The 27,501-nt window shown below is 38.6% G+C and overlaps 2 protein-coding genes across 4 annotated transcripts in view; both read left to right on the plus strand.

Moving 5' to 3' along the window:
• Positions 1 to 22: 22 nt before the first annotated feature.
• LOC146513858 (SEC14-like protein 2) lies at positions 23 to 20,824 on the plus strand. Its single transcript, XM_085167641.1, has 12 exons — positions 23 to 7,040; positions 7,653 to 7,728; positions 13,983 to 14,026; positions 14,908 to 14,970; positions 15,117 to 15,305; positions 15,385 to 15,480; positions 15,561 to 15,621; positions 15,705 to 15,788; positions 17,071 to 17,177; positions 17,271 to 17,410; positions 17,563 to 17,732; positions 18,783 to 20,824. The coding sequence occupies exons 1-12, from the start codon at positions 6,987 to 6,989 to the stop codon at positions 18,911 to 18,913; spliced, it is 1,215 nt and encodes a 404-aa protein (XP_085023767.1). The 5' UTR covers positions 23 to 6,986; the 3' UTR covers positions 18,914 to 20,824.
• Positions 20,825 to 22,388: 1,564 nt separating this feature from the next.
• The window catches only part of LOC146513859 (metal transporter CNNM4-like), a 37,530-nt gene continuing 32,417 nt past the window's right edge, over positions 22,389 to 27,501 (plus strand). Inside the window, exon 1 of one of the 3 annotated variants that reach the window (XM_085167582.1) lies at positions 22,389 to 24,320. In XM_085167582.1, coding sequence (XP_085023708.1) covers positions 22,814 to 24,320 — 1,507 coding nt within the window. In that variant the 5' untranslated portion in view covers positions 22,389 to 22,813. The remainder of the gene's footprint in view (positions 24,321 to 27,501) is intronic. The other 2 variants (XM_085167583.1, XM_085167584.1) reach the window with 2 other exon arrangements.

Here is a 27,501-nt window from a genome sequence, read left to right on the forward strand (position 1 = left end):
GATCAATGATTGGATGATGGTCTTCTGTTAAGAAGCCATTGTACTTTTGAGTGTTTCATGTTCACCAAAGCTGCTTTAATACAAGAAGCCAAACACTAAACAAGAAATATGACAACATGACCAAAAGCAACCAAACTATTCAAAGCGCTTTCCTCTGCTCTGCCTTCCAGACTCCCTGCTGGCCTCCGTCAGTGTGGAGTACCTCAGTGAATGTTTCCTACAGACAATATGGAAATGGCTCTCATTATTTTTACATTAAAAGTAGGGACATTAATGAGCGTAGACAGGTGATCAGGTGCTACTGTAGAGCTACTTGACATACATAGTTGGCTTGTTCTAAATGCAGACATCACAGGGCTCACTTTCTCTCAAGGTACTATGCTTTCATTTGACATGATGGTTGTGATGATACTGCACAGGAAAACAATGGGCCTTCTGCAGGAAACCTTTTTGTAACTATGTCCTAGGGCTGGGCTGATGAATGATATTTGATTTAAATTCCAAGTTTGCCTTTTAATGATAATTTATAAAAACTAAACCAAACTTCATTACAGTGCACTTCTCTAAAGGACACCTATCCACGTGCCCAGAGTTTCTCCCGGTTTAACTCAAGCTAAGAAAAGTAGAGTGTTTGATCAACAAGGTCTATCTACAGGGAGGATTAACAATCGCCTTTATGTCTATATTGCTCAGGGTCTGTTTTTTTTTTTCTTTCTCTCAATTGAGTCTGCTTTCTGCAACAAGTAGCAGTTGGATAGCAGAGGCTTCAGCTCTCTTCCACTCACAATGTAACTGCTATGCAGGTCTCTTGGTGCACACACATCCACTGCTGCTCCCTGCCCCGTTTGCAGCAACAATCTCCCAACCAGCATGGCATGGACCAGTGATGCTAATTTTAGCTTTATGTTAAAAACAACTCCCAATTATTTCCCAGCTGCCTACTAAAACACTCTGGTACTCTCACGACTCTCCCCTTTTTTCATTTATATATTTGTTTTTCATTTAAATTATATTTGACATTATATCCACTGTTAACAATTATTGAGTTTTTACATAAAGTGTGTTCATTTTGTGTGACAGAATCATTGGTTTAATTGACATCTAGACCTGTCATGCTTTGTTACTTGTTCTGCTTTATTTATTGTCAGTTAAGTGTTACACAACAACTAATCGTTGATGCACAACAACCTAACAAGCTGACAGTGAATAACGTGTACAAGTTATGTCAGACTTTAAAGAAAAACGACAGCCATTATGACAAAAAATCCAATGAAGATGTATCCAAGTCAAAGAAACACATTCCAATGTGGATAAAAGCAGAGACTGTGCACTACATTAAACGACAGGTCTAGAATATACATGAATTTCACACAACAAAAGTGCAGGATGCGACTCATTCAGGGGAGGCAGCCTCACCAGTGCAAACTGTTAGCCCAACTGAGCTGCCCAGATGTTTGGCCGTGTCTAGATGACACTTCGTAATCCTCTCAGCTGAAAGCATCTGAAAAACATTTCTCTGAGCCCTGATTGTACAACAGCAGCAATAATCAAGGATTTATTTATTCTGTCAATTATAATTCGTAATTATAAGGCCACACTTTCCTTACAAGCAATGAGAGTGATGGAAACAAACCTGTGGGAGTGAGTCTTTCCTGCATGAGGCCCAGTGTGTGTGTCAGTAACATAGCTGAAGTTTGCGTCTGGAACTTTACAAATGTTTTTTTTATTCCTAAAAAGTGAACATATGACAGGTATATTTTGGCAGGATTAAGAGTGTTGACCTACTGACCTTGATGAAACTACAGAACTATTTGTATAATAGTATTACAACTGGTGGAGGTGAGGGGTTAAAATATTCTCTTGTAGTTGAATTTGTCTTTCTTGGTGAGTAGCTGACATTAAAGCTGCTCATTACTGAGCTTGCAGGTGTAGCTCTTCTCAGAGCTTTAGTTTCCATCATCCTGCTGGCACCAAAATTGATCCAATAGTATGTTTGTCTTAAAATGTTTCCATTATTATTTGATCATCCATCTTCACACTGAGGTTTCATTTCACACTGAGATCTTACAAAAGAAAAGATGATGTCAATCCCGACAATATTTCTCAGAAGGAGGTGTAAATTTAACAAAGAGGATGCTATATTAATTGTAAACACTCTGCTTCTGGATTAAAATGTCCAGTCAGGGGAGTTAAAACAAAAAATCCCCTCCTGTTTTTCACAGAGATGCTCTTTCAGTGTTGATGACTTCTTGCCAGATCAAACACAAAATACTAATGATTATTTTCCCCTTTAAGATGTTTTACGTTATCTGCTTCAGTCTCAGTTAAATGTTGTTTTTGCACAGCTAATGAGAACTCTTTCATTCAGTTCATCTCACAACTTTTACTAGTTATTTAAAAAAATGAAGATGATTCTTTCAGATGAGAAGATTGATTGCACTATTATCAAGTCACTAACACAGATTGTATATAAACGATGGAATTGGCCACAGTAATGTCACCAGTTATGTGGGACTGAAGGTGCCTGTTTTCATTGTGAGCATTGTAGTGTTTTTGAATTGGATGTGAGGCGTGATGGATGGATCAGACTGAAACTATTGCTATTCAGTTTGGTCGCCTCCTGTTGGCCATTTATAAAAATTCAGAGTTAAAGCTCTTCCACATTGGCTCCACTTTACAAGCCCAGAGGCTACCTCTATCTTTTATATAGTCTATGTTCACGAATTAGCTTAGCTTAGTTCAGTGTGATGGGTAGAAACGGGTAAAACTGTGTAGCCTGGCCTCATTCAGCCTTCAAGAACCATCAAAGCTTACAAATTATTCTGTATATTTTGTTTGATGTTTAGAAAGAAGGATGAAAGCCACTGGAGTTAATTGAGTTAATTGGTGGTTGGTTTTTAGTCTGTTTACATGGATAGAGCAGCTAATTGTCTTTACCAGCTAACATCAGATTTAATGGCTGCCATTGACTGACACATTCAGTGACAGGTAACAGTAGCAGTGACACACTCAAGTATTGTCACCTTAATTCTGTGCCGACTACAAGATGCTGAAACAACTGGTTATTTTGTTCTAATGAAGACTTTGGTTTCTGTTGCAGAAAAGGCAGAACAATAACATTTTAATTATCAGCCAAATTATTATTTTTAAGTGTTGTTATTGGCCCAACTTTTCAGAGCTAATTCTCTATTGACCATTTCTTTTAAGATAAATAATTCCTATGCTTGGTCTCAATTTTGTTCATAATATTAGTTCACTTCATGTAGTACTAAAACTACTACTACATACTGACTTGCCTAGTATGTAATTTTGGACTGATTAATTCTCAAATGGACATGTCACGTTCTGCTCTTAAATGAAATGCCATTCTGAATGTTGGACTCCGGTTGTCCCGCGATCTACTGCATGTCCTAAACTTGTTCTGCCTCTGACCACCCATATGGACAATTTGCTGTCTGCTGCTCTTAGCTAGTAAGCTAGCAAAGCCACTATCATCAGTGCTGATGATTACAGCCTCCTGCTGGCTGAATCTTGTTTGGTGGTCCTTTTCTATCATTCAAGTAGCCAAGAACTGAGACACGACGGTGGTTTCCAGTCTAAATTCAAGTCTCATCTAGCAGCTTTGTGGCTTTAGTTTAAAATTAACACACAAATATAAGCGTGGTATCAATCTTCTCATCCAGGTTTTGTGCAGAAGGACAAAAAAAGCTAATTTCCTCAGTTTATTGATTGGAGTAGGAGCTGTTTTGTACTGGGTTCATATTTTAGCATTATTTAATGTCTTTATAACAGCTTTAGGCACTTTATAAATATCAGTGTGCTGATGTGTTAGAAAAAAAAAAGGTTTGGTTTGACAGATGCCTGAAGGCAATCTGGCAAACCAAACCTTTTTTTTTTTTTTTTGGTAATGATATTTCTGGATCCAAACCGGCAGTTATCTCTTATGAGTCGGAATAATAAATGCTCCTGAAACTCAGAGTACACAGAGGTTATGTCCCTGTAAAATGCATTCACTTTTGTGTCCACTGTTTGTAGCAGTGTTTTGCAGCCTCCATTTGTCTAAAGCTAGGTCTGAGTTTGTTTGTTTTCTTTCTTTCTTTCTTTTTTTTTTTAGGGCAAAGTGCATTGTGTCACATCTCATCTCACTTTTCAGTCAGGACTTTTTTCCCAAATGTATAGATGATATCCTGTATACATAGAGATTGTATCAAACCTTGTGCATTTTTTAAATATTAAAAGTTATTTTTGAAATGTTGGTATAAAAGAAAAAAAAGTTAATATTTTTGATAGAAGGTTGGCTACATTAATTCTGCAGTTTGTGTAGCAAGCTGTTTGAGAGGAGAAACAAATCAAGAAATGAATTAATTGTTAGAAGGTGGAAATATCTAATCTCAAAATACATGAAGCGCTTTCGTTTGACATGAATGTTTTTGGTAAAAATATAAATACTGAGCTTAGTTATGAACTCTTCTGCAAGTCGTGCTCTAATTCTTAGCAACAACTGGGTTATTATGAATACTCGTGTAAAGACTTGTAAACCTCCAGGTTGATTGCAGTCTTCTAGATGTATGAAGGTTTATATACAGGTTTTTTTAAATCACTGAAATCTGTGAGTTGTTGATTAACTTCTCCATGTGAGATATGTTTATTAAACACTAGAAAGGTCAACTGCCGTAACTGACTGTGTTGATTTTTAGCCATGCATGCAATGACTGAATGTTAAATTGGGAGGCTTTCTAGCTTCAGTAGAAATCTCTCACCCTTTGGAGAGGCCGTGATCTATTGCCTGAAAACTGCATTCATGTACACCTAATCTGCAGATGATATTTTCTGCTAACATAAATGGTTGTCCAAAGATTTAGATTGGCTATAAATCTGACCTGTAAAAAACCTATGCAAACGAAATGTGTTCAGTGGACTGAATAAGCTGAGTCTGAATCTGTATTTATATTGAATCTGTATTTAAGGTCCTTTACTAAACACCAACCACACTTTAATCAGGAGCTCACAAAGACTTACTCTTTTCCACCTAAAGCCGCTTTTGTTCTTTATGGTGGATTATCTAAAGTTGTTATTATTACCATTACCACCATTATCATCATTATTATTATTGTTGTTGTTATTGAGTAGTTTGAAAAAGGAAAAATGTGAGTTTTGATTCTGATGTAGAAAGCGGGTATGAGGGGAAATTGTGCCGTTTATACTGCCGTGCAAACATCTCTGAAACGTACGGCAGTGGTTTATGTAAAACTTATTGATTTTTACAAAGTCCACCTTTTTTCCCCTCCATTACAAAATGGACATGTTCTCCTTCCACAGTCCAAAGCCTAATAGCTTTGGATTTTGGGACGAGAACATGTCCATTTTGAGAAATATTTTGGGAGGCAAATTATTCAAATTTCTTTCTCTCTCGGGTCGTTAAAACAACCTTCCACTGTGTGAAAATGAGAAGTATTGATTGATTTGATGTAAGTTTTTGTAAATCATCCATTTATTCATAAGACCAGCTTTACTTTTTGAGGACCCTGCGGTCTGCATCCTAACCAGTTTCTGAATAGCCTGTGTATTTAAAGAATAAAAGAATTTTATGAAAAAACTAAACTCAACCTGCCTGTTATCTTTCTGAAAGTTAAAAAAAAATTAAAAATAAAATATTTAACTGGAGTTTCCACTTGCTTCACAGAGTCAGGCCCACAGACTCGCTACTGTTGTATGCTGCACAGCCAGGCCCTGATCATATGCTGGGGATGTATATATGTAAAAGTTTTCCGATGTACACTGGTGCATGTCTATACAAAGCTCTAAAATTCAAAGCCCCAATATTAAAGTGAACTCCAAAGTTAATGGGGATTTGGTGTAACTTAATTAGCAATGGTGTGATAAGTGAGCACTTAGAAAAGTTGCACTTATGGGCCTTACTGAACTGGCCCAAAAGAGAGGTGAAAGTGAACTAGTTTATCGGGTATCCACCCGACTCTCCCTATTAGTCATGCCATCCATGCCCACAAATCTGTCAGGGGAAAAAAACAATGACTTCTGTTTTATCTTCATTCAGTTGAGAACAAACAAGCAAGTATCAGCTGAAGAGATTCAGATATAACAGAGACCTTTAAGGCCTCAAAACAGAACCTTGAGGTACACCATAGGGAGAAGTGGAAGAGGAGCTTTACTTGGAAGCAGCCACAGAAAAGGGTCATTCAGATAAATAAAACCACTGCAAAAGCCAAACCCCTGTACACACAGTATCTCAGTCGATTGAGCACAATGTGATGGTCAACAAAATCTAAAGCATTTTAGCAAAACTCCCAAATTACACTTATAGATCACATAAAACTACACAGTATAAATGAGACAATACTGTCCGATGACATAACACATGCCAAATAACAACAATAAAAAAGGCAGACTTGGTTAATAGAATAAAAGCGCATTCAGTCTGCACTAGAATTAAACTGGTGGGGTTTTTTGCACTTTTGCTTGAAGGTAGCTATAGAATAAAAGCATTTTATCTCTGTTACTTTTATTGCATTACTTTAATTAAGTTTGTATAATTTTTAATGATTATCATTAAAAACATTATGGCGTATTATCAACTTTTATTGATCCCTGGGGGAAATGTACAAGCTACCCAGCAGTGTATGAAGCAAATCAAAGTAGCAACATTAAAAGGATTACACTGATAAATGGGCATGTCCTGTATAATTAAGTGACAGGATTATTTGGGGGTTGCTCATTGTGCAGTAATGTGAGCCTTTTTGAATGCCTCACCTGTAATCAGGTTTCACAAGGTGACAAAATATAAACAGATCTTTAAGCTAAAAGATGAAAGTCCACCTATTTGTGTGAGTGTTTAGTGTGTGGGCAGATCTCTGTGTAGGGATGGGTCGGTGTGAGGGGGTGTGGCTTTTTTACTATTCTATCTCAATTTTCCCCAAGTGCTGTTCATTCACATAGGCTGCTTCCATTAAACACACAAGGTCACAGAGATGAGTGGACGAATAGGAGACCTGAGCCCAAAGCAGGCTGAGATTTTAGCCGAGGTAAGACATTTACAATTAACGTTATGCAGATATATATGTTCAGTTGAATGGTTTAATTGTTCTTATCTATCAAATTGTTGTATCTGTGGGCTTGAGGTAGTGTCATATGCAGTAAATCATTGACATTGGTCTTTGGTCTCATCAAAATTGGTTGATGTTATGCTGTGAGTTTACTGGGATGTATCTTTTTTTTTTCCACACAACGAAACACACCACTTTATGTTAATGTCTTGTCTTGTAACATAAATTTAGGGTGGTTGGTTAAGCCTAGAGGAAAGTTTAACTATTCTCTTTTTGAATAAATTGAAACTACAAATAAATTAAAAAAAAAAAATCATTTTGTAGCTTGAACTGATGCGGCCAAGTTAGTACTTTTTGGGCCATTAACAGTCTTTATTATGCGCTAGGTATCTCCTAGTTGTAGTTTCATATATTTGTATGACCAACATATATTTGATTGCCTGTAATTGCACACTGTTATGTACAGACATGAGAGTGGTATCAAACCTCTCTTACTTTGCAATAAAGCGACCAAGTCTAATTCTGCAAATGTAAAACTGTTCCTTAAATATTAAAATAACTTTGTCTTCTCTCTGGTTCTCTCACTTCCAGTTTCGGGAGAGGATTCAGGACATCCTTCCAAGCTTGCCTGCGCAGCATGATCACTACCTCCTGCGCTGGCTCAGAGGTGAGACTTGCATTTATGTACAACACACACTGAAACCACCTATTTATAGCAACAATCACCCAAGTCTAGAGTGACTAAAGACGAATGTAAAAAAACAGAACCAGCTGGAAAAGATGAGTGACAATTAACAACAAAAAATCACGTGGAAAGGAGAGATCTTCGATTCAATACACTAAATGTATGCCAGTCTCTCTTTTAAAGAGGCTGCCATATGTTTAATAAATCGGTTTTACTTTGACACATATTTCATATATGTTAGTGTTCTGTGTATTTACAAATATTTCAATGAAAGTGCTTAAATATTGCCACTTACTGTTAATTTATTCTTCTGCCCTACTACAAGAATGACTTTGTCAATCCAATTACTTATCAGACTCCAACCCTGATATGAAGTGTGCATTCTCACTGTTCAGGTGTGTTGAGAAGCTGTAACTATCTTAAGATAAGAAAGATAAGATACTTAACCTTGAGTGAAACACAACAAACATATAACAAAATAAGTGGAAAGGTATGAGGGTCAATAAAAGTTAAAAACGAAACGTAAATCAAAGTAAATTGACTCAATTAAAATAAGGATGAAGTCGGATGCAAATATGAAATTATTTATTAAATAACAAAATAAAATGTTTCAAAAATCAACAAAGGAAAAATCTGATTTCAAACGGCTTAATGAATATAAACGGCACATATCAGATGGCCCAGCGTAACAGAGGCCAGAGCATTGTGTTTGCGTCTGTTCTCTGCTGTAACAGTGAGCGAAAAGATGATTTTCTGCTACGCAGACATGTTGTATTTTAAGGACTATTGGGTGACATATTAAAGATTTCCTGTATCAGTACTTGTGGCAGCTAACAGACATAAAAGCTGTTAAAGACCCTCATATAGAGGCTAAATAACTAATAATGCTATAAATTAAAAGATTTCAGTAACAGGGGATATTTTTGCACAGAATGAAAGCTTGTGGTATACCACAAACTTTTCAAGGCTGCCATTATACTCTACAAGTATACTGGCAGCCTTATAATGCCTGGGGCTACCTTCAGTCTCTGGTAAACTTTGATATTTAAAGCAGTTGAGTAGGAATAATGATAATAATAATAATAATAATAATGGATTGGATTTATATAGCGCTTTTCAAGGCACCCAAAGCGCTTTACAATGCCACTATTCATTCACTCTCACATTCACACACTGGTGGAGGCAAGCTACAGTTGTAGCCACAGCTGCCCTGGGGCAGACTGACAGAAGCGAGGCTGCCATATCGCACCATCGGCCCCTCTGGCCAACACCAGTAGGCGGTAGGTGAAGTGTCTTGCCCAAGGACACAACGACCAGGACAGAGAGCCCGGGGATCGAACCGGCGACCTTCCGGTTACAGATACGCTTCCCAACCCCCCTGAGCCACGGTGGCCAAACAAACCTGTTCCGAACATGAAACTAAATCCAGTTTCAGTGCAAGAGTGTAGGCATACCAGAGCTGGAGGGTTCAGTATCGGCAGAATACTTCTTTCAAGGGACTGATCTCATAAATATAACCTATGCATTCATGTTGATTATCTATTATTGCCTACAAATTTGAGTTTTTCTTTTCTTTTTTGGGGGGGGAGGGAATACTGCATTATATTAAATTTCATGCCTCCAACACAAGAGGGGCAAAACGTTTTATGTAGTAAGTTTATTGTGTCATTTTACTAAACGATCTGAATCTGCAGTGCGTGGTATAAGGACTCCAGACTTTTAATAAGGTGGTTTTAAATCAGTCTTCTTGTTAATTTCCACTGCCAGTGAAATAAAAGTCATTGGGTAATGCATTAAACATGTGAGCTTAGAATGAGGGAGAAGGGCTCCCTTTCTCTGAATAGCATTGGAATTGCATTCTATCTGATGCTGTGTTTAAGGGTCCAGTGAGACCTAAAAAGAAATCAAACCTGACTGGAGATAAAGAAACATAGTATTTTCACATGGGCTTATACTTGGAAGGAAGTTTACTAACATACAAAAAATAATTAAAGATTTTATATAAAGGAAGTGGAGTAAATGAAGTAAACAAAATTTAAATGTGGAAATACCTCATACAGTACTCGAGTAAATTCAGTTATCGCAACTGATTATGTAAAGTGTAATAAATCAGAAATTAGAAGTAACTTCAGTTTTATTATGTTAGCTTGTGTTTCCAGTTATTAAGGTTTAATGAATGGTGATGATTTTTTATCACCATCTATTCTTTCCATACAAGCAGAGCAGCTGCAGGAAGAGCTGATATACATCAGAAAACATTGTTTTGTTTTGTTTTGTTTTTAAAAACAACCTTTTCTGGCTGCATTAACTGACTTTCCATTCTTTGGAAAGTCAGTTTATCGAATAACCTGTCAAATTAATATTACTGAATCATGGTTAGTGGTGGCTCAAACAAAAGAGGACCCTTCTATCATAGGAATGTATCAGGATAAATTCTGAATGTATTTATTTGCATGAATAGTAAATGAAAATGTGCTATATGTCCAGTTTTCACATATGGCACATATAATCATTTTGATTTTTTTGTACATTGCAGTTGATTGACTGAAATAAATATGACCCAAACTGTTAATATTCACATTTTCTGTTTCTACATTTTGAATCTAAATTTCAGATTGATGTAAAAATCAACCTGAAATTTGACCTCATTCACTCTGCATTCACTCTGAAAACTTCTAATCTGACATATTATTCTGTGGTTTGCATGTGACATTAGTTTCTGTTGATGAGTAACTTGTTCCATGTGTTAAACAGCCTGTAGCTCCTGGTACCCACACACCAAGAAGCACTGCAGAATGAATGTAAACGTTTGTATACTTATAAATACTAAATTAATTAATTATTAAGCATTTACTTCAGTGATAAAGCACAGAAACTAAGATCATAAAGAACTGTCAAATGAACATAATACCAAATGTGAAAAAAGTACTACCTAATTAGGATGAAATAATTACTAGAATGCTCAATTAATAAACAGTAGCTTTAAACTACCATCAAAATGGGTTAAAAATTGCTTCCCTAACCTTAAAGAAAAATCACTCATCTTGGGTTTCTTGGTGCCCTCCTGATCCACCACTTGAAACTGATACTTAAGCTGTCGGTTGCATTAGAATTTGCATTACTTAGGCTAGCTAGGCATGTCTTGAAACTAGTTTTTGTGAATGCAAAGGTGCTAATGACAAGGGGGGAGGGGGTCTGTATCAAAGACTGAAATGTTTTTTATTTCCCGTAATCTGATGGAAAACATGTATTAAAATGAAGTGCATTTACATGCTGTAGCTACAAATGTCACTCTTTTGTTTACCCTCCATTCCATGCAGCTCAAGAGGGAAAAACTGCCCAGAAAAACAGACATGAAAACATGTTGTCCCAAAGACACTTGTGTTTTTAACAGAACTGCATTTTAAATTTCTTGTACTGATAAAAGCTGGTAAAGACTTACTGCTCACTGTTGCACTCTTTAACTGAAACATGATGCTCAAACTTGAAAAGACTTTCCGATAGAACATGTCTCCTCCAGCTTCTTAGCATAGACAGGCTGTATATAAAATATGGGCATGGATAAACTTGGACTCTTTCTAATGGCCAGCAGTGAGCCATTACTGAGTCAGACTCAAAGAAGTCTAAGCTATTGACCCATCAACTCTTGTGATCTGTGACCTCAGTAAACAGTTTGTTGAACAGTTTATGGTTTCAGTGGCTAATTTCAAGGCTTACTGAACACATCATGATGTTTACTTTTAGTTCAAAGGGAGGATAAAGCACCGTGAAACTGACCATTGGGCTTGCAGTGTCCCTCTGTTTCTCAGTAAGATCCACTCAACTTTAATCATGACTGAGTTTAAACACCAAGATGGTGACAGTGAAAAATCTCAGCTGGTATTTGACGATGTAAAGAAAGAAATCAGTAATTAACTGTCCTGCTTTTGACTACTTGCATGTGTTCTGTGTCGGCTTCAAAAGGTTAACCATATATTTTATACTTGAACCAGAGCAGGATGATGCATTATGATGCATTCAGGGAAAGCCCCCCCCCCCCCCCCCCCCAAAAAAAAAAAACACAGGAGGAAAGTTTTATTTTTTTGTATATGTAACATTCTTTTATTAGATTTGTTCATGTAACCTGTGAACTCAGTCATTCCATCTGTTGCCTCTCTTTCCGCTAGGCTAATGACCTACTGGCTGCCATCTTTACATGTGACCTGTTGTCTTATGTAATGTTTTAGCATTTAGTTAGATAAGCTTACCTTCCAAAAAAGTTGTGATATACTATTTTTATGTGACATATAAAGTGGCATATATGGCATAACACTCTCTACTAAAATGCGGTGTACTAACAACAATGCCCTTTGTTTTGTTTTTTAATTAGGTTATTTATGAAAGCCTTAGTCGTCTTTCAGTTAATCATTGATTTCTTACCTATCACTTTTGTCTGACAGTTTAAAGAGTATGAACATGGAGTCAATGCCATTCTCAGTGTAAATGTTTGTTTTCTGCTGTGCAAAACCAGACTTGGTCTTGGTCTCCAAGCTTGATCAAGAGTAAGCTTCAAAGCACTGACTGCTGCTGTTTCAGCTGAGCTACAAGTTTAATTAAGTTGTCCTGGTGATTTTTAAAAAGACTGTGATATTTTTTGTCTTCCTGTATTTAACAACACAAAAGTCAAACTGAGTTCTAAATCTTTATGAAGTATCATGAAATAGGTAGAGCTTTGAGGGCAGTCCCTACGAGAATCATAGTTTCTAATCATTTTGAGACTTGACACTAGCTTTAGTTTTGTCAAATTGTAAACTGCAGTAAAAGTATCATGTCAGCTGGTCAGTGCATTCACTCCATGATGCTACCATGTGAAAGAACACATCAGACTATACATTAGAGTTTGACTGATTAGTTTAAGGTATGGTTCGAGTGAAGAACAGATTACAGTCTGGGTGATCTGGTTTAGAAAGTTAGATACAGATTAGAATGCTCGTTTGTTGTTTTCACCTTTCACCAACTACAGCACCCATTGTACATGTGTACATGGGTGCTGGACGATGCTCCAACAGAAACCAGAACAGTTCTACAACAACAGCAGTTTGACACTGCATATTACCACCAAGGTCTAAATTTGCTCACTCCACACCACGCATGAATTGATTCCCTGAATCCAGGAGAACATCTGGACCTGAAAGCCTGTGATATGTTCTTGACAACCTCAAGAAAATGTCTCACAATTTTGCTTATTTCAATTTGATATGTATTTCAAAAATGGTAAATAAATCTTTGGTGAATTTGTTGATTAGGATTGCGTCCAAAAGTCACATTGTTATTCAAACCTTTTTTTATTATAATTTTTAAAATAATCTGACAAAGAAACTAACTAAAATACACACAACACCAATTAATTTCCCTGTTGAAGCTAATAATAGGGTAAAATGTTTGAAAGAAGACACTTTTCTAGCAATAGTCAGCTCTGACTATTTCAGATCTTTCTGAACAGAGAGCACAAACACTCAGAAACAGTGTTTTCTTGGTTGGAGATACTGTTGCGGCATTTTGAATCAGTGACTTAGGTGATTTATGCTCTGATCAATAATGCAGGGCCCTGTCTGTTCACTCAGCTGTTTAAAGGTCCATAGTTCAGAGGGACTCAGATAAATGGGGTCGCTGTGTCTGCAGTTCAATATTTGTGTTAACCTTGGCCAGTCTCTTTGCTTGAGTAAAAAAAAAAAAAAGTATCATAAGGTTTCTGTTTTATGATCATCAGATATTGTTGATGGTCTTTTAAGTTTACTTTCCTCTTCTGTATGCAATCATGATCAATCTACTTAAAGGGCTAATTATTTGTATTAAAATGTTTAATATTGCTTGGATAGTATCATGGCTAACTTTTTAAGGATTCTTTTTGAAAACATTTTTTTCTTTCTCTTTTGGTGGTGATTTGTTGAGATGTTTGAGAAAAAAGGGGAGGGGGAAGAAAGAAAGATTTCTTTTCAGGTGTCCTGTAGTTTTCCATTTAAAAAGTAATAAACTGGCAACCCCAAACCAAATTTAAAAAAAAAAGAAAAAACAAAACTATAAAGGAAGAAATGTATTTTCTTTGTTCTTAGTTAAAATAGGTATTTTATTTTCCCAGAAGATGGTGTCTCCTCATAGTGTCTCACAGTAACCTGGCATTTCAGTGTTACAGAAGTGGCGTTGTCAGTTTGATTGTATGTGGCTAATGTGGGATTTTTTTCTTTTCTTTTTTCCAGCCCGTAGCTTCAATGTTCACAAAGCTGAAAGCATGATCAGGAAGGTAAGCTCTGTGTTGTTCAGACAGTGAGAGCCTGTTTGCTCTTCAAGTACCCAACTAACACCTAACACGTATTTCTACCTGGTGCTGCTTTTCAAATCTCTGTACTAAATGTATTAAATTCATTAAAACTGTATTTACCTTTTAGATATTACATAAAATGATGAGTTTATATAACACAGCGCAATGTTAAAGATTAATCCAGTGTTTGATTTGTGGCCCTCTTTCTAGGGAATTTAGTTAGTGACTCTTTTCATGTTCAAGGACAAAGTAATATAGGACAATGTATAGTAAAGTAAATTCATGGAATTAATGGATCAGACTTTATTCCTATAGTTTTAGGGAACCTAGTGCACATATTTCCAGCTATATATCTTTTCAGGATTCACAGCTTAAAATAATCCTCATTGTGATTGGCTGAGTGATAAAGTGATAAAGGCACAGGTAAGTTGGGCTTATGAAATACACAACCAGAACTGTGTAGTTGAGATGATCATATTAGTGATATCTGCTCTCACTGACATCAAACAAATCCAAGAGTGGAAAAACTTAGTGAAAGCAGAATGTTTAGACCAGTCTGAGGGCTGAGCATTGGGCTCACAGAGGTTACTTAATGGACTCTTTGTCTGAAATTCTGGACATATTTAATATAAGCAGCCAACCATTGTAACGGTATATATACTGTATATATGAAACAGAAAATAAAGTAAAGCATGAAAAAAGCTTCTTCCATTTCAAAACATGAAATCATTTCTAGAATAATAGCTATAGAGTGTCTTTGACAGCTGGAGCATTTGTGGGGATAGACATTACTCTGTGTTTGTCTGGTTTTTGTAAGCTTTAGTCTTTAACTTACCCAGCCTTGTTGTCTTCGACCTCTGCAGCATGTGGTGTTTAGGGAACAGATGAAAGTAGACACCATCCTATCTGACTGGAAACCTCCAGAGGTAACCTACTGCATTTTCTTTTTAGCTAATATTTGTGAAAAAGTAGTCTGAACTGAGGATGCAGGGGACTGTTGTTAAATGAGCAGTCTTTCAGACTCTTTAGTTTTTGAAGGTCACATTTTTTTCTTTATGAATCCATCTCTCAGGTGATTGAGAAGTATGTATCTGGAGGGATGTGTGGCTATGACCGTGAGGGAAGTCCAGTCTGGTACGATGTGATTGGCCCTCTGGATCCTAAAGGTCTGCTGATGTCAGCCACCAAACAGGACTTCCTGAAGACTAAAATCCAAAACACAGAGATGCTACGGCAGGAATGTCAAAAACAGTCTGAAAAGGTCAGCCAGGAGTTCTCTGTTCTTCCCTTTCCACTCCTCTCTGCTCGTCTCTTCTAATGTTACTGTGTCTCTCTCTCAGTTGGGGAAGTACATTGAATCCATCACTCTAATCTATGACTGTGAAGGACTTGGATTGAAGCACATTTGGAAACCTGCTATTGAGACCTATGGAGAGGTTTGTTATCAGCTTTTGTAACAATCACCCACTCATACACACGAAACATCTATGTGTAATTACTGCTTTCGGCCATGTAGATCCTCACCATGTTTGAAGACAACTATCCTGAAGGCTTGAAGAGGGTGTTTCTCATCAAAGGTACATAAGACCATCTGTCTGCATATTTGATTTCCACGTTCTGTTTTAGTATTTTGGTTGATAATTTGTATCTTTTGCTGCAGCGCCCAAAATGTTTCCTGTGGCCTACAACCTGATCAAACACTTTCTGTGCGAGGAAACACGGCGCAAGATCATTGTTTTAGGAAGTAAGACAACTTTTCTTTATCCCAGTGTTCTCTGAGTCTTTACTTGATCTTGATGCTAACATTAGCATGCTGAAGTAACAAAGCATAAAAAAAGTACTTGCAAAAAGCAGAGATGGGATTCTGAGACCACCCATGTGAAAGCCTTCCATTATTTGGCTACGTCTAGAAATTCTGTCCATAAAAATTACAAACAGAATTGATGACAAAGGGCAGCCCTAGTGGAGATCATCATGAACGAGTCCGACTTATGCTATGCTTAGGCTATGCGGACCCAAGCTCTTGCAATGTTTCTATAAGGACTGAATGACCCGTAGCAATGTGCCAGACACCCCATACTCCTCCCAATGCACCTCTCACAGGACATTCCGAGGGACTGCTTTCTCCAAGTCTATAAATCACATGTAGACTAGTTGGGCAAACTCTCATGCACCCTCAAGTAGCCTTGAGAGGATATAGACCTGGTCCGGTGTTTCACGACCACGAACCACACCACGGCCACAGCACAGCACAGACTTCGGCAGTGGACATGGTCTATTCTGACTCATAATGGTTTTGAAGCTCTGGTGGAGGTGTGTGTTGAAGATCTCGTGCACTGGGGCCTATACATTTAGGCATGCCAGGTCTGTCCAGAGAAGGGCTCGAGTTGTCAACTCGAGCCCTTCTCTTTACCCAAGTGTCCAGAACATTTGGCCGCAGGTCTGGTGATACAATTATAAAATCGATCATCGACCTACTGCCTAGAGCTTCCTGGTGCCATGTGGACCACCATGTTTTAACTTATGTTAAAACATGGTGTTTGTTTTGGACAAACTGTGGTTTGCACAGAAATCCAACAATAAAACACAGCTTGGGTTCAAATCCAGGAGGCCATTCCTCCCAATTATGCCTCTCACCCAGGGCAACTCTAGACTAACACAGAGTCCATCCCGGCTCCAGGAGACTGGTTCTAGAGCCCAAGCCATGCGTTGAGGTGAGCCCAACTATATCTCATGAGGATGAGCTGGGACGAATCTCTGGTGGGCTCCTTCCCCACCAAAGAGTTGACTTCCCATGTCCCAATCTTGGTAGCTGGGGATCAATCCACCAGGGCTTCTGTGCTACCTGGCACACATTGCACCTGACCCCTATGGTCAATATGCAGTCTTTCTTATATTTACTATTTAGAGTTTATAATTTTACTCTTTTAATCTACACGAATGTCAACCTATAAAGGAACTAAGGTCATGAAACAAAGCAGTCTTATTAAACTAAAAAGTTTTAAATTACAATATTGTGTTTACAGGTAACTGGCAAGAAGTGCTACGTGAACATATTGACCCAGATCAGCTTCCAGTGGTGTATGGAGGAACTCTGACTGACCCTGATGGAGACCCTCACTGCAGAACCATGGTGAGAGCAGAGGGAAAGACTGATTAAATACAATGCTGTTCCTCTAAAATTGGAGACTAAAGTGATGCGTGTTTTTGTGTATTGTGGTTGCAGATCAATTTTGGTGGTACAGTTCCCAAGTCCTACTATGTGCAGGATTCAGTGAAGGTTCAGTATAACAAAAGTGTGACCATCAGCCGTGGCTCTGTCATCCAGCTGGAGTATGATGTTCCTGCAGCCAGCAGCCTCCTGAGGTACAGCAGGTTTATTCTGTGTTCTGAGAACAATGAATCACTGACTTGTAGTGTGTGTTTGTGGTGATTTAGTGATATAGACTTTAAAATAAAATAAAATTAAAAAAAATACTAAAGCTGCCACTCATGATGAATTCATTATTGCTTGTCAGGTGGCAGTTTGCCAGTGATGGAGCAGATATTGGGTTTGGAGTGTACAAGAGGACTAAAGAGGGCAGCCAACAGAAGATAGCTGAAATGCAGCAAGTTCTACCCAGTGAGCGGTACAATGCACACTTGGTCCCTGAAGATAGCTGCCTCACCTGTCCTGAGCCCGGAGTCTGTAAGTAACTCACAGCTGTGTGTACAGGTACTTTTGCAGTAATGTCTGCAGAATTAGTCTGTAACAATGAAAATTGCTCCTTTCATTTTGCTTCCAATGCGCCAGACTTTCTTGTTATTTTTTTCTTTAAGTGGACTTGAGCAACAGTTCTCCAGCTTTCTGAAGATCTTTCAAACTCTAGTCAAAGACCGTTTATATAGGAATCCTTTTTGTTTGTTTGTTGAGGCACTTTAACAATTGACATGTGAATCATTTAAGCATATTCAAGGCTCTTAACTCAAGGGACATAACAGATAATTTAAATTCAATTTTAAATTGTAACTTTACGTACCTCGTTACTAGCAGCCTGTTGTAAAAACACAAAGCACATCATTTATTCCATTTTCCTTAGCTAAATGTCAGACTGCCTTTCAAATCACCAAAGATAACAGTTTAATAGGCATACAATAGTACTTTTGCACTAACAAGGTGATTCCCAAAGAGCTATAGGCCAAAAACTTGGCATATCTCAACATTGTATGCAGTGGGTGGAGGAAATGTGAGGAAACTGTCAAGTGGAGGACAAAAGAAAATGTGGCAGACCTAAAAAAAAAATTACCTACAGCAGATGAGAAGTTGAGGTATACCAAATTACATAAAAACTGGACTGAAAATCAAGTGCCAATAAATGTGTAGTGATGACTCCAGATGTGAAATTTTGGTTTAAATTGTCATTAATATCAGGACAGAGGTACAATAGTGAGTGTCTTACAGTCATAATACAGTGAAGGCTCTCGTTAATCCAGCATGACCTTTATGTGAAAGCAGTGAGGGATCATCTGGACAGAGAATGTAGCAAAAGGCTAGCTCTTCTTTGGATGCTATTGGGTGTTCACATATTCAGAATCAACTACATTCTTATTAAAACACAACCTGTCACATTTATAGAGTGATTTAGAAGAGTAGCTGTAACGTGGTGATTTCCCTTGTGGGATCAATAAAGTATTTTATGTGTTTACAGGATGATAGCTTTTCTTAGCTGTTAGTGACTGTATCCTTTGCTTTGTGCAGATGTGCTGTGTTTTGATAACAGCTACAGCATCCTTCAGTCCAAGAAAGTGAGATACAAGGTTGAAGTTATTCCACCGGCAGATGTTCTGATGCAATATCCACGCAGCAGTGGTGATGGAAGGCTACAGTGAGGACACCCACAGCTAAGAGGACACAGTTCTGATCTTTGTTACTAGTTAGCTATGTCATCCCATCGGGGCTAAATTACCTCCACTTCTTCCACTGTGTTCAGTATGTATGAATTCATGATACACACATGCATACATTTGTTGTAATTTTATTACGAAGTGACTTAAAACCAGGCTGAATTTGGGGGAGTCACTGCTGAATCTGCAGCTTTCTTTATCTTTATAGAACTTTTCACTGATTAAAACTTGGAGTTTACCTGACTAATTGCTAAACAGCCCATGATAGCTGATTTTACTGGTCACTTTGAATCAGCAAAAAAAAAAAAGTTTGTGAACACATGTCATTAACAATGTCACCAGTCAGACCAAGATGATCATGTATTTGGAGATGTTTTTGTATACATCTGATTCATTTTGAGCTCTGTTTTTGGTATCTACCCCCTCTCGAGGGAATTATCTGGGGGGGGTCAGCCCCATTTTGATCACAAACTTTATGTAATTCATCTATATGTAGTCTGTGAGTTAAGCTTGTGAGGGAAGTTAAACAAAATATCTAAATCAACAATCAATATATATTTCTCAATCAAACGCTAAATCATGAGATAACTTATGAACATGTATTTACACATACATTTAGGACACTGTACACATTATAATTAAACACTGTTAGGTGTGTTTGGCTTCTTAAGGCTTGTAGTTAATGTAACAGATGAGTTACTTTAATTGGAGAGCTTTTCACAGACTTCTGAAGGTTTACTTCAGCATCTTTTAGTGGTAGCTTTAGCTAGTATTGAGTGGTACATACAGTATTATTAAGGGAAATATTAAACAAATTGAGAGAAATAACAGGGTTGGTTTGCCCACGGTGTAATGTAGCCATTGTTTTCCACTGCAAAGAAGAACCATTCAGAACAACAGTGACAAAAAGAAATGTTTACTTTATACAGCATTTCAAACCAGAACCACAATTAACTGTACAAGCTCATCATTTAATACTGAAGGACCACATTTGTAAAGATTTACTGTGTTCTAGTAATTTTTGTAATTAATATGGTAATATATTAGTAAGATGTTAATATATACGTGCTTTGTGAAATATAGTATAATATAAGTGCTTTGTATAAGTGCGTCAGTTTGGGATGGATACGAGACAAAAGGCTTAAGTTTTAAAAGGCCCCCAACATCATGTTTTTGTTGCCATATATGTCTCTTTATAGTCATCCTGTCTGTGTAGATGTGTTCAGCTCATTGTGGTAGTTTTGCATCTTGTACATAGTTTCTCTGTCTTAATATTGACATGTTTTGTTATGTAATCTTGGCCTGTTCTATGAAGAGAGTTGAACATATCCAGGGTGGCTTTTTGTAATCTGGATTCATCCACTAACCTGGTTATTAGCTGGTTATCAGCTTGTACATTTCATTATTTTTTTTAAAAGAGAGTTTTAGGTTTTATTCTGTTGCCTGGATTGTTATTAGCTGTTTGAGAGCATGTAAAGAATAAATATAAAAATAGAATTCAAATGAAGGCTTAGAGCTGGAATTTGGAACATATCCTGCTCAACAACAGTACAATTTACCATGGCAATATACCCTCATAAGAAGCTAACTACCTTCATGATACAAAACACGCCAGGATTAACCAGTGGAAATATGGTTAAAGAGGTTAAGTAATACAAACTTCCGTGTTAGAGGAAACACACTGTAAAGTAATACAGTATTACAAGTGTACATTTTAGGCACTTTGGTGGGTAAGATTGGAACAGAGCTACTACATTTAAAAAAAAGTTTAGCCTATTTGAAAGAAAGAAAGGTGTCATAAAAGCAGACTGTGTAAATTAACCAACTTAGCAATATCACAATTCTATCTTTTAGACATGTGAGAATAATGGATTGTAACCGACTATTTCTTTAAATTTATATTTAAAAGACAGTGTTAATTTTTCACCTATAGACTCAGTTGTGTTTAACAGCCTAAGAGTAAAAAAAAAAAAAAAATAACACCAGAACGTAATGGGTAGGCTTAGTTTATGTGCAAATTGCATATAAAGTCCACAAGTACAAATAGTTTTTCTGGTTTGGGATTGTATATTAAAGCTTAAAGAACAATAAAATTGCTGTAAAATTGTTTGGAATTAAAAGAAAAAAATCTAATCTTGGTGTAGGCTCTGCTTGGCTTACCTCTACCTGTAGGGAGAGCCCCTGAGCAACCCATCAGAATACTGACGTTTCTGTATTTGACTGGTGTATGTGTTAAAAGCACATAATACTACAAACATACACAGAGGCAAAACAGTCAAATTACTTTCTGGGGCTATTTATCAAATCAAATTCTGAAGTTTTGTTTGATAATTGTACCTCCACTCTGCTCAAACTGGATAATAATGGCCTTTATAGTGCAGCAATCAGTAATTATAATCTCTTGAAATTAAAGATGTACAGAATTATAATTGATCCACAATCTAAAGAAGCATGACGTCATGATTTCTTAATCATTGGAAACTCTGTCATTGTGGAATTTTAATAAAGAAATTTTTATTCATAAATACAAACCTTTTGTACTGTTTTTTTAATACAGTATCCCTTATGTTCAAGCACATGCAAGTGTGGTATTACAGAAACACATAATAATCAGTATGTGACTGCAAACTTTCAGCTTTAATTCTGTTTGTTTAACAAATACTTTAGATTAGACACTGTTTGGGAATTACATACATTTTTTTTTACATAGTCCCTCATTTTCTGAAGCGTCAGTGACTGCCTGAAGTCTATAAGCCATAGACATCACCATGAAATCAAACCATGTGAAAGGAACAAACGTTCACTTCTTTTTAAAATTCGCATGCTGTGACTAAAGAAAAATGTCTGTGTCTGTGCACATCACTTTAAAAGAAGAACTCGGTCAGAATGCTTCGTAATGTGTTCAGTTAGGGTTGTTCCCTGGACCCAGGCATCGGCAATACAAAATAACAACAAATAAACACAAAAAGACTCACATAAAGAGACAAAATAGACAAAATGGCACAGAGACAAGACGATATGATAACCATTGTATTTGTATTAATTTTGGCACGTTCGGCCCCTCAGAAATAATTTTACCTCAGACCTAGTAAGTACAGTTTTGATAAGTGGTGTGGCCACTGGGTGACGCTACAGGAAAGGACTTTTAACGTTATAGGCTTATTACATAACAGCTAATTAGCGAATATTAGGATCTAATAATAAATAAAGATGGCTAATAAACACTGTGCACTGGGGAAAAAAATCCGTGACAATGCAGTGATGCAGTAATGTAATAGTCAACCTCGGAAATTATTAGGCTTTTCCACATCTTAACTGAACGGATGCAGACAGCTTATGTAATTATTATCATTATACAAACGGGCTATATCCTGGCTCCACAGAGTTTGTCTCTCAGGAAATAAATAAATAAATAAACGTCCCCTGCATCTAGCATCCCTGGCCGGGCATCGTGCCAGCGGGATGCAGGCTGGTGCAGGATGAGGATGGAGGGCGGGGTGTACACAGATGCCATGTGCCTTTACATAACCGCAACTGGCTTTGGATACAATTGGATGAGAAATCGGTGGCCAGGAACAGCCGCAGCAGCAGCAGCGTCCGTCCTGCTGTGTGCCGCAGTGCCCCGAGCCCAGCGGGGAGTAACTTGGCCGGGGACTGAGGCGGGGGGAGTGTGAGTGTTGCTGCAGAAAAATGATAGCGAAGCGTCACCAGGAGCGTGTGTGACCTGCAAGGAGCGTGAGTGTGTTTGTTTATCAGCTCTACATGTCGCTGTCCGGCAGTCGGTGTTAATGTGTGTGTGTGTGTGTGTGTGTCCGTGTATGAGTAAGCGTACGTGAGAGATAGCGGGAATGGGGGGAGAGGGAGGAGCTGCTTGGACGTGAGTAAATGACGTCAGCTCCCAGGTCGCCGAGCACAGAAACAAACATGGCGACAGAATGGAGTGGACAGCAGGGTTACATTCTCACCGTGGTTATCTGTCTCTGGAGCGGCCGGACAGAGTCGGTGGCAGCCGCTGGGCCCGGTGTCAGCGGTGGAAGGGGAGGCGGCGGCGGAGGCGGTGGGAGTCAGGTGCTCGGCATGAGGCTGGAGAGGAGCAACAAGCCGGCCAGCACCACTGACGAGGGTGTCATCCAGGTGACCGAGGAGAGCTCCGTGCAGCTCCGGTTTTACGGGGTCCAGCTTCACTCGGGCGCCTGGACTCAGATCCAGTTCACAGAGGTCAAGAAGGAGGAGGAGGAGGAGAAGGGGGCGGTGGGGGCGGTGGTGGCGGCGGCCCGGGGCGGCAGCGGCATGATGGACGCGCTCGATAAAACTTGTGCGGATTTCACGCAGGACATCACCGTCGGGAACTTCATGAACGTGAGCAGCCGGGGCACGTCGGGACTGCTCAACGTGCACATTAAGCCGCTGCGCAAAAGCGACCAGAAGAAAGAATACGCTCTGTGCACGTTGAGCACGGACGGCAGGTGGGTGCAGCTGGGGGACAGCGATGGCCGGATGCTGGTGGTGGAGGAGAAGAAGTCGCTGCTACCCATGTGGCTGCAGGTCATCATGATCTCGTGCCTGCTGGTCCTCTCGGGCATGTTCAGCGGGTTGAACCTGGGGCTCATGGCGCTGGACCCCATGGAGCTGCGGATCGTTCAGAGCTGCGGCACCGACAAGGAGAAGAAATATGCGAGGAAAATCGAACCGATCCGCAGCAAAGGCAACTATCTCCTATGCTCGCTTCTCCTGGGTAACGTCTTGGTGAACACCACCCTCACCATCCTCCTCGATGACCTCATCGGGTCAGGTCTGGGCGCCGTGGTCGCCTCTACAATTGGCATTGTCATATTTGGGGAGATCGTCCCCCAGGCGCTGTGCTCCCGTCACGGGTTGGCTGTGGGAGCCAACACGATCCTGCTCACAAAGTTCTTCATGTTCCTTACCTTTCCTCTGTCCTTTCCCGTCAGCAAGCTGCTGGATTTCCTGCTGGGACAGGAGATCGGCACTGTGTACAACAGAGAGAAGTTGGTGGAGATGCTTAAAGTAACAGAGCCTTATAATGACCTGGTCAAAGAGGAGCTTAACATGATCCAGGGAGCCCTGGAGCTCAGGACCAAAACTGTGGAGGATGTGATGACTCCCTTAGCCAACTGCTTTATGATCCAGGCAGATGCTGTGCTGGACTTCAACACTATGTCAGAGATCATGGAGAGCGGATACACGCGCATACCCGTGTATGATGAGGAGCGGTCCAACATCGTGGACATCCTGTATGTGAAGGACTTGGCCTTCGTGGACCCGGATGACTGCACAAACCTAAAGACCATCACCAAGTTCTATAACCATCCTGTGCACTTTGTGTTTCATGACACAAAGCTGGATGCCATGCTGGAGGAGTTCAAGAAAGGTGGGTGTGCATTGACATAATCTAACACCTGATGATGTTTTGTTCTGAAAATCTGCAACCTTCATATCACCAGGGACCTAAACCTGTGTGAGCTCGACAGCCCCCCCTCTCTCTGTTCACCAGCACTATTGATTAGTGGAACACCACAGCCTACACACACACAAAGCACATTTCATCATCGGGGCACATGTTGTACTACTCTTATAAGGGGTCAGGGTTGAGCTTTTAACCTGCACACACCTGATAAGGCTGTCATGAGGGCAGTGTATGTTTATGCATTCACTTATTAAAGATTGGAGAGCTTTAATTGTCCCATGCACAACAATACAAGTAGCATAGCTGCAGTATAAAATTGAAACCCAATATGAAAAGGAATAAAAAGAAACTAGACCGCAAACACTTATTTGGATAAACTGTCATATAAATGACAGTTTATTTAAAAAATCCATAATATGTTTCTAACATGTGAAATAAGAAGTGCATCTAAGTTAATGTTATCATTGTGTCTGCAATCAAGTGATTAAGTCAAACATAAGGCCTAGATTAGTGGCTACGTGGCTGTTGGCCGTTTGGTGCCACTGGCTGATTTTGAAGGGTACAAAAATTACCAGTAAGGTACATACATACATTTTTCGCTGTATGTGAAAAAAGTAGTATCAAGAGATAACGAGATTAGCTGTGGTCCACCCACCCAATTTCTGAAATGCTTTTCTAATTCGGTGCACATCTGAATATTTGATAGTTTTCCCTTCATACTGGTGATACTAGGATGATAGGATGAATACTACCCAGAGCTTAAACCACAATAAGATGGTTACAGTCAATGTGCGCTGCTGGTGGTCTCTTTGATATCCTAGCATTTCTTTTGTAATGATGTTAGCCTGGCTCAGTGTGGAAAAAGTTATTGACCACATAAAGCTAAACTGAGAATCTAATTGAGCTTTATGTGGTGAGGGTGACACCCCCAAAGTGTTGGGTCATAAAATTGCTTAGCAATATCTTGAACCCGCAGTTCACACTGATGTAAAGAAATACTGCAACTTGCAGTTCAGACCTAAGAAAAAGTCATCTTTTCTATTATTTTTGTTTGAAAAACATTAACAATTAATTTCTAGAAAAACTGCTGATCTTGTCCTTTCCAGTGTCAGATAAGAAGTAGGGCAGCATTTACTTTTCTTATCAGTAAATACGCATATTTAGATAATTAATAGCGATTCATTTTTGCCTTCGAATAATTCAGTACACACTCTTCAGCCACTTGGAACACTAGAAATCTAATACACAGCTTATACTTTGTTTTCCAACATTTTAGTTCTTATGTCATATTCAGATATATATCAATACACTTTAATATAAGAAACAACAGTAAAAGGTCATGTTTCTGCTGTTATGATATTTTTATAACCGATAAATCTGTTCATCCTATATTTTTGCAGAGAATTGACTGACACATCACTATGCTATAAGAGCGCAGTTTCCTTGATTTCAATTATATCCACCCCTCATTTGTTCCAAGACACCATGATCGTGATGACAAAAATCTTCATTTAAGCCTCCACAGTGGAACTTAATGACTCCCATGGGTGATGTTATGGTGGCTATCTCCATCTTTTCTGTTCATGAACAATATGCCAAACTTTAGATGTTCTCAACATTTTATCCATTTTCAGTCATTTTCGGTTATTCCGTTAGCATTCTGGCTGTCTGTCAGGGTTATATTGTTGATTGTCATTTATGCTTAGAAATATGCTTAGAGGTGTATAATCGATTGTGTAGTGATAGGATGTGTGATCCTTAGTAGTCTACAAAGACTTTGTGTGCATTCCAGAGTGTTCTGGCATACACACTCACACCCTAGGGTCATGAGAGATCTCGTATCTTCTCTTACTGATATTCTGACCCCCCCCCACACACACACACACACACACACACACACACACACACACACACACACACACACACAGACGGTGCTCTTTGTTCACATGTGTACCTATGTTAATGAGCCTATGTATATTCATGTAACCTCAATAAAAGAGCAGTGTTACGAGGGAGCAGACAAGAGCAACTGGGGTCAAGCGAAGGAACCGCGTTTGTCCAGTTGGTCTTCCTCGTATACGAGAAACATAAAGTACTTTGCCTAATCGTGTCTTGCTTTGCTGTGTAGCAGAATTGTCTTGAACGTTCCAGCAAATAGGTTTATGCTACGAACCTATCACTGTCAGTTTTAGTTTTTTGGAACCATAAGAGACTAGATTTAAATAGAAGCTGGCAGGCTTTATCGGTTAATGCTGTCAGGCTTGGTTAGAGTCCATAAACTGAACAAATTTATTGCACAGGCACGGATACCTGCTAATTAGACATAGGTTTCAAAAATCAAACTTCAGTCACCAAATGGTCTATACCCCACAGTTGGCCATATTATTTCGCAAATTATTACATTAAAATGCTCCAGAAGGGACAGATAGTGCAAAGATAGAGGACCAGTTCATTGACTCCAATTAATGAAGATGTCGCCTAGGAGATCCCAATCAGTTATACCTGATACCCAAATTAGCCACACCACTCCAGCATCCAAATGGATATATTGTTTTTTTCTTTTTTAATGTCACCCACAGTACAGTTTGTTATGAAGGAGGAAAGTGTTCATAAAGGACAAAACCATTTTTATGCTAAATAGTAAAAATGCTTTTGATAATGTAAAGTTGGGTATCAACCTCAAGTTACTTCTAGAGGAACTGCAGTTTTTGTCACTTCACATTTACTTCATTTTTCATTCCAAAGCTTCCCACTTGGTGTTAACATACTTGAGCTGTGCAAGTTTGCATATAAGCACAGCTCAGTGATAAAGATAAACCAGAATCCGCACCATTCAAAACAATGTCAGCAAAAGTTAAAAATGAATTTGTGGCAGGGCTGTGATGTTAGATTGCATTGAATCTGCCTAATAAAGTGGCTTTAAGTGAATGTAAAAGTAATTTTTTAAAAATGGGGAAAAATCAAGAATACAAATGTCACCATCAGAAGCATTTCAGCTTACCAGAAACGACAAACTAAAATATTTATAATTGTGTGCTGCAATGACTTAAACCTAAGTGGCCACAAGTTACTCATTTAATTAAATCTGGCTGTGGATACCACTGATCATCTCTAGTCAGAGATCATCTCTAGCCTAATCGCTCAA

This window comes from Neolamprologus multifasciatus, chromosome 7, assembly GCF_963576455.1.
Source record: "Neolamprologus multifasciatus chromosome 7, fNeoMul1.2, whole genome shotgun sequence".
Lineage (NCBI taxonomy): Eukaryota > Metazoa > Chordata > Actinopteri > Cichliformes > Cichlidae > Neolamprologus > Neolamprologus multifasciatus.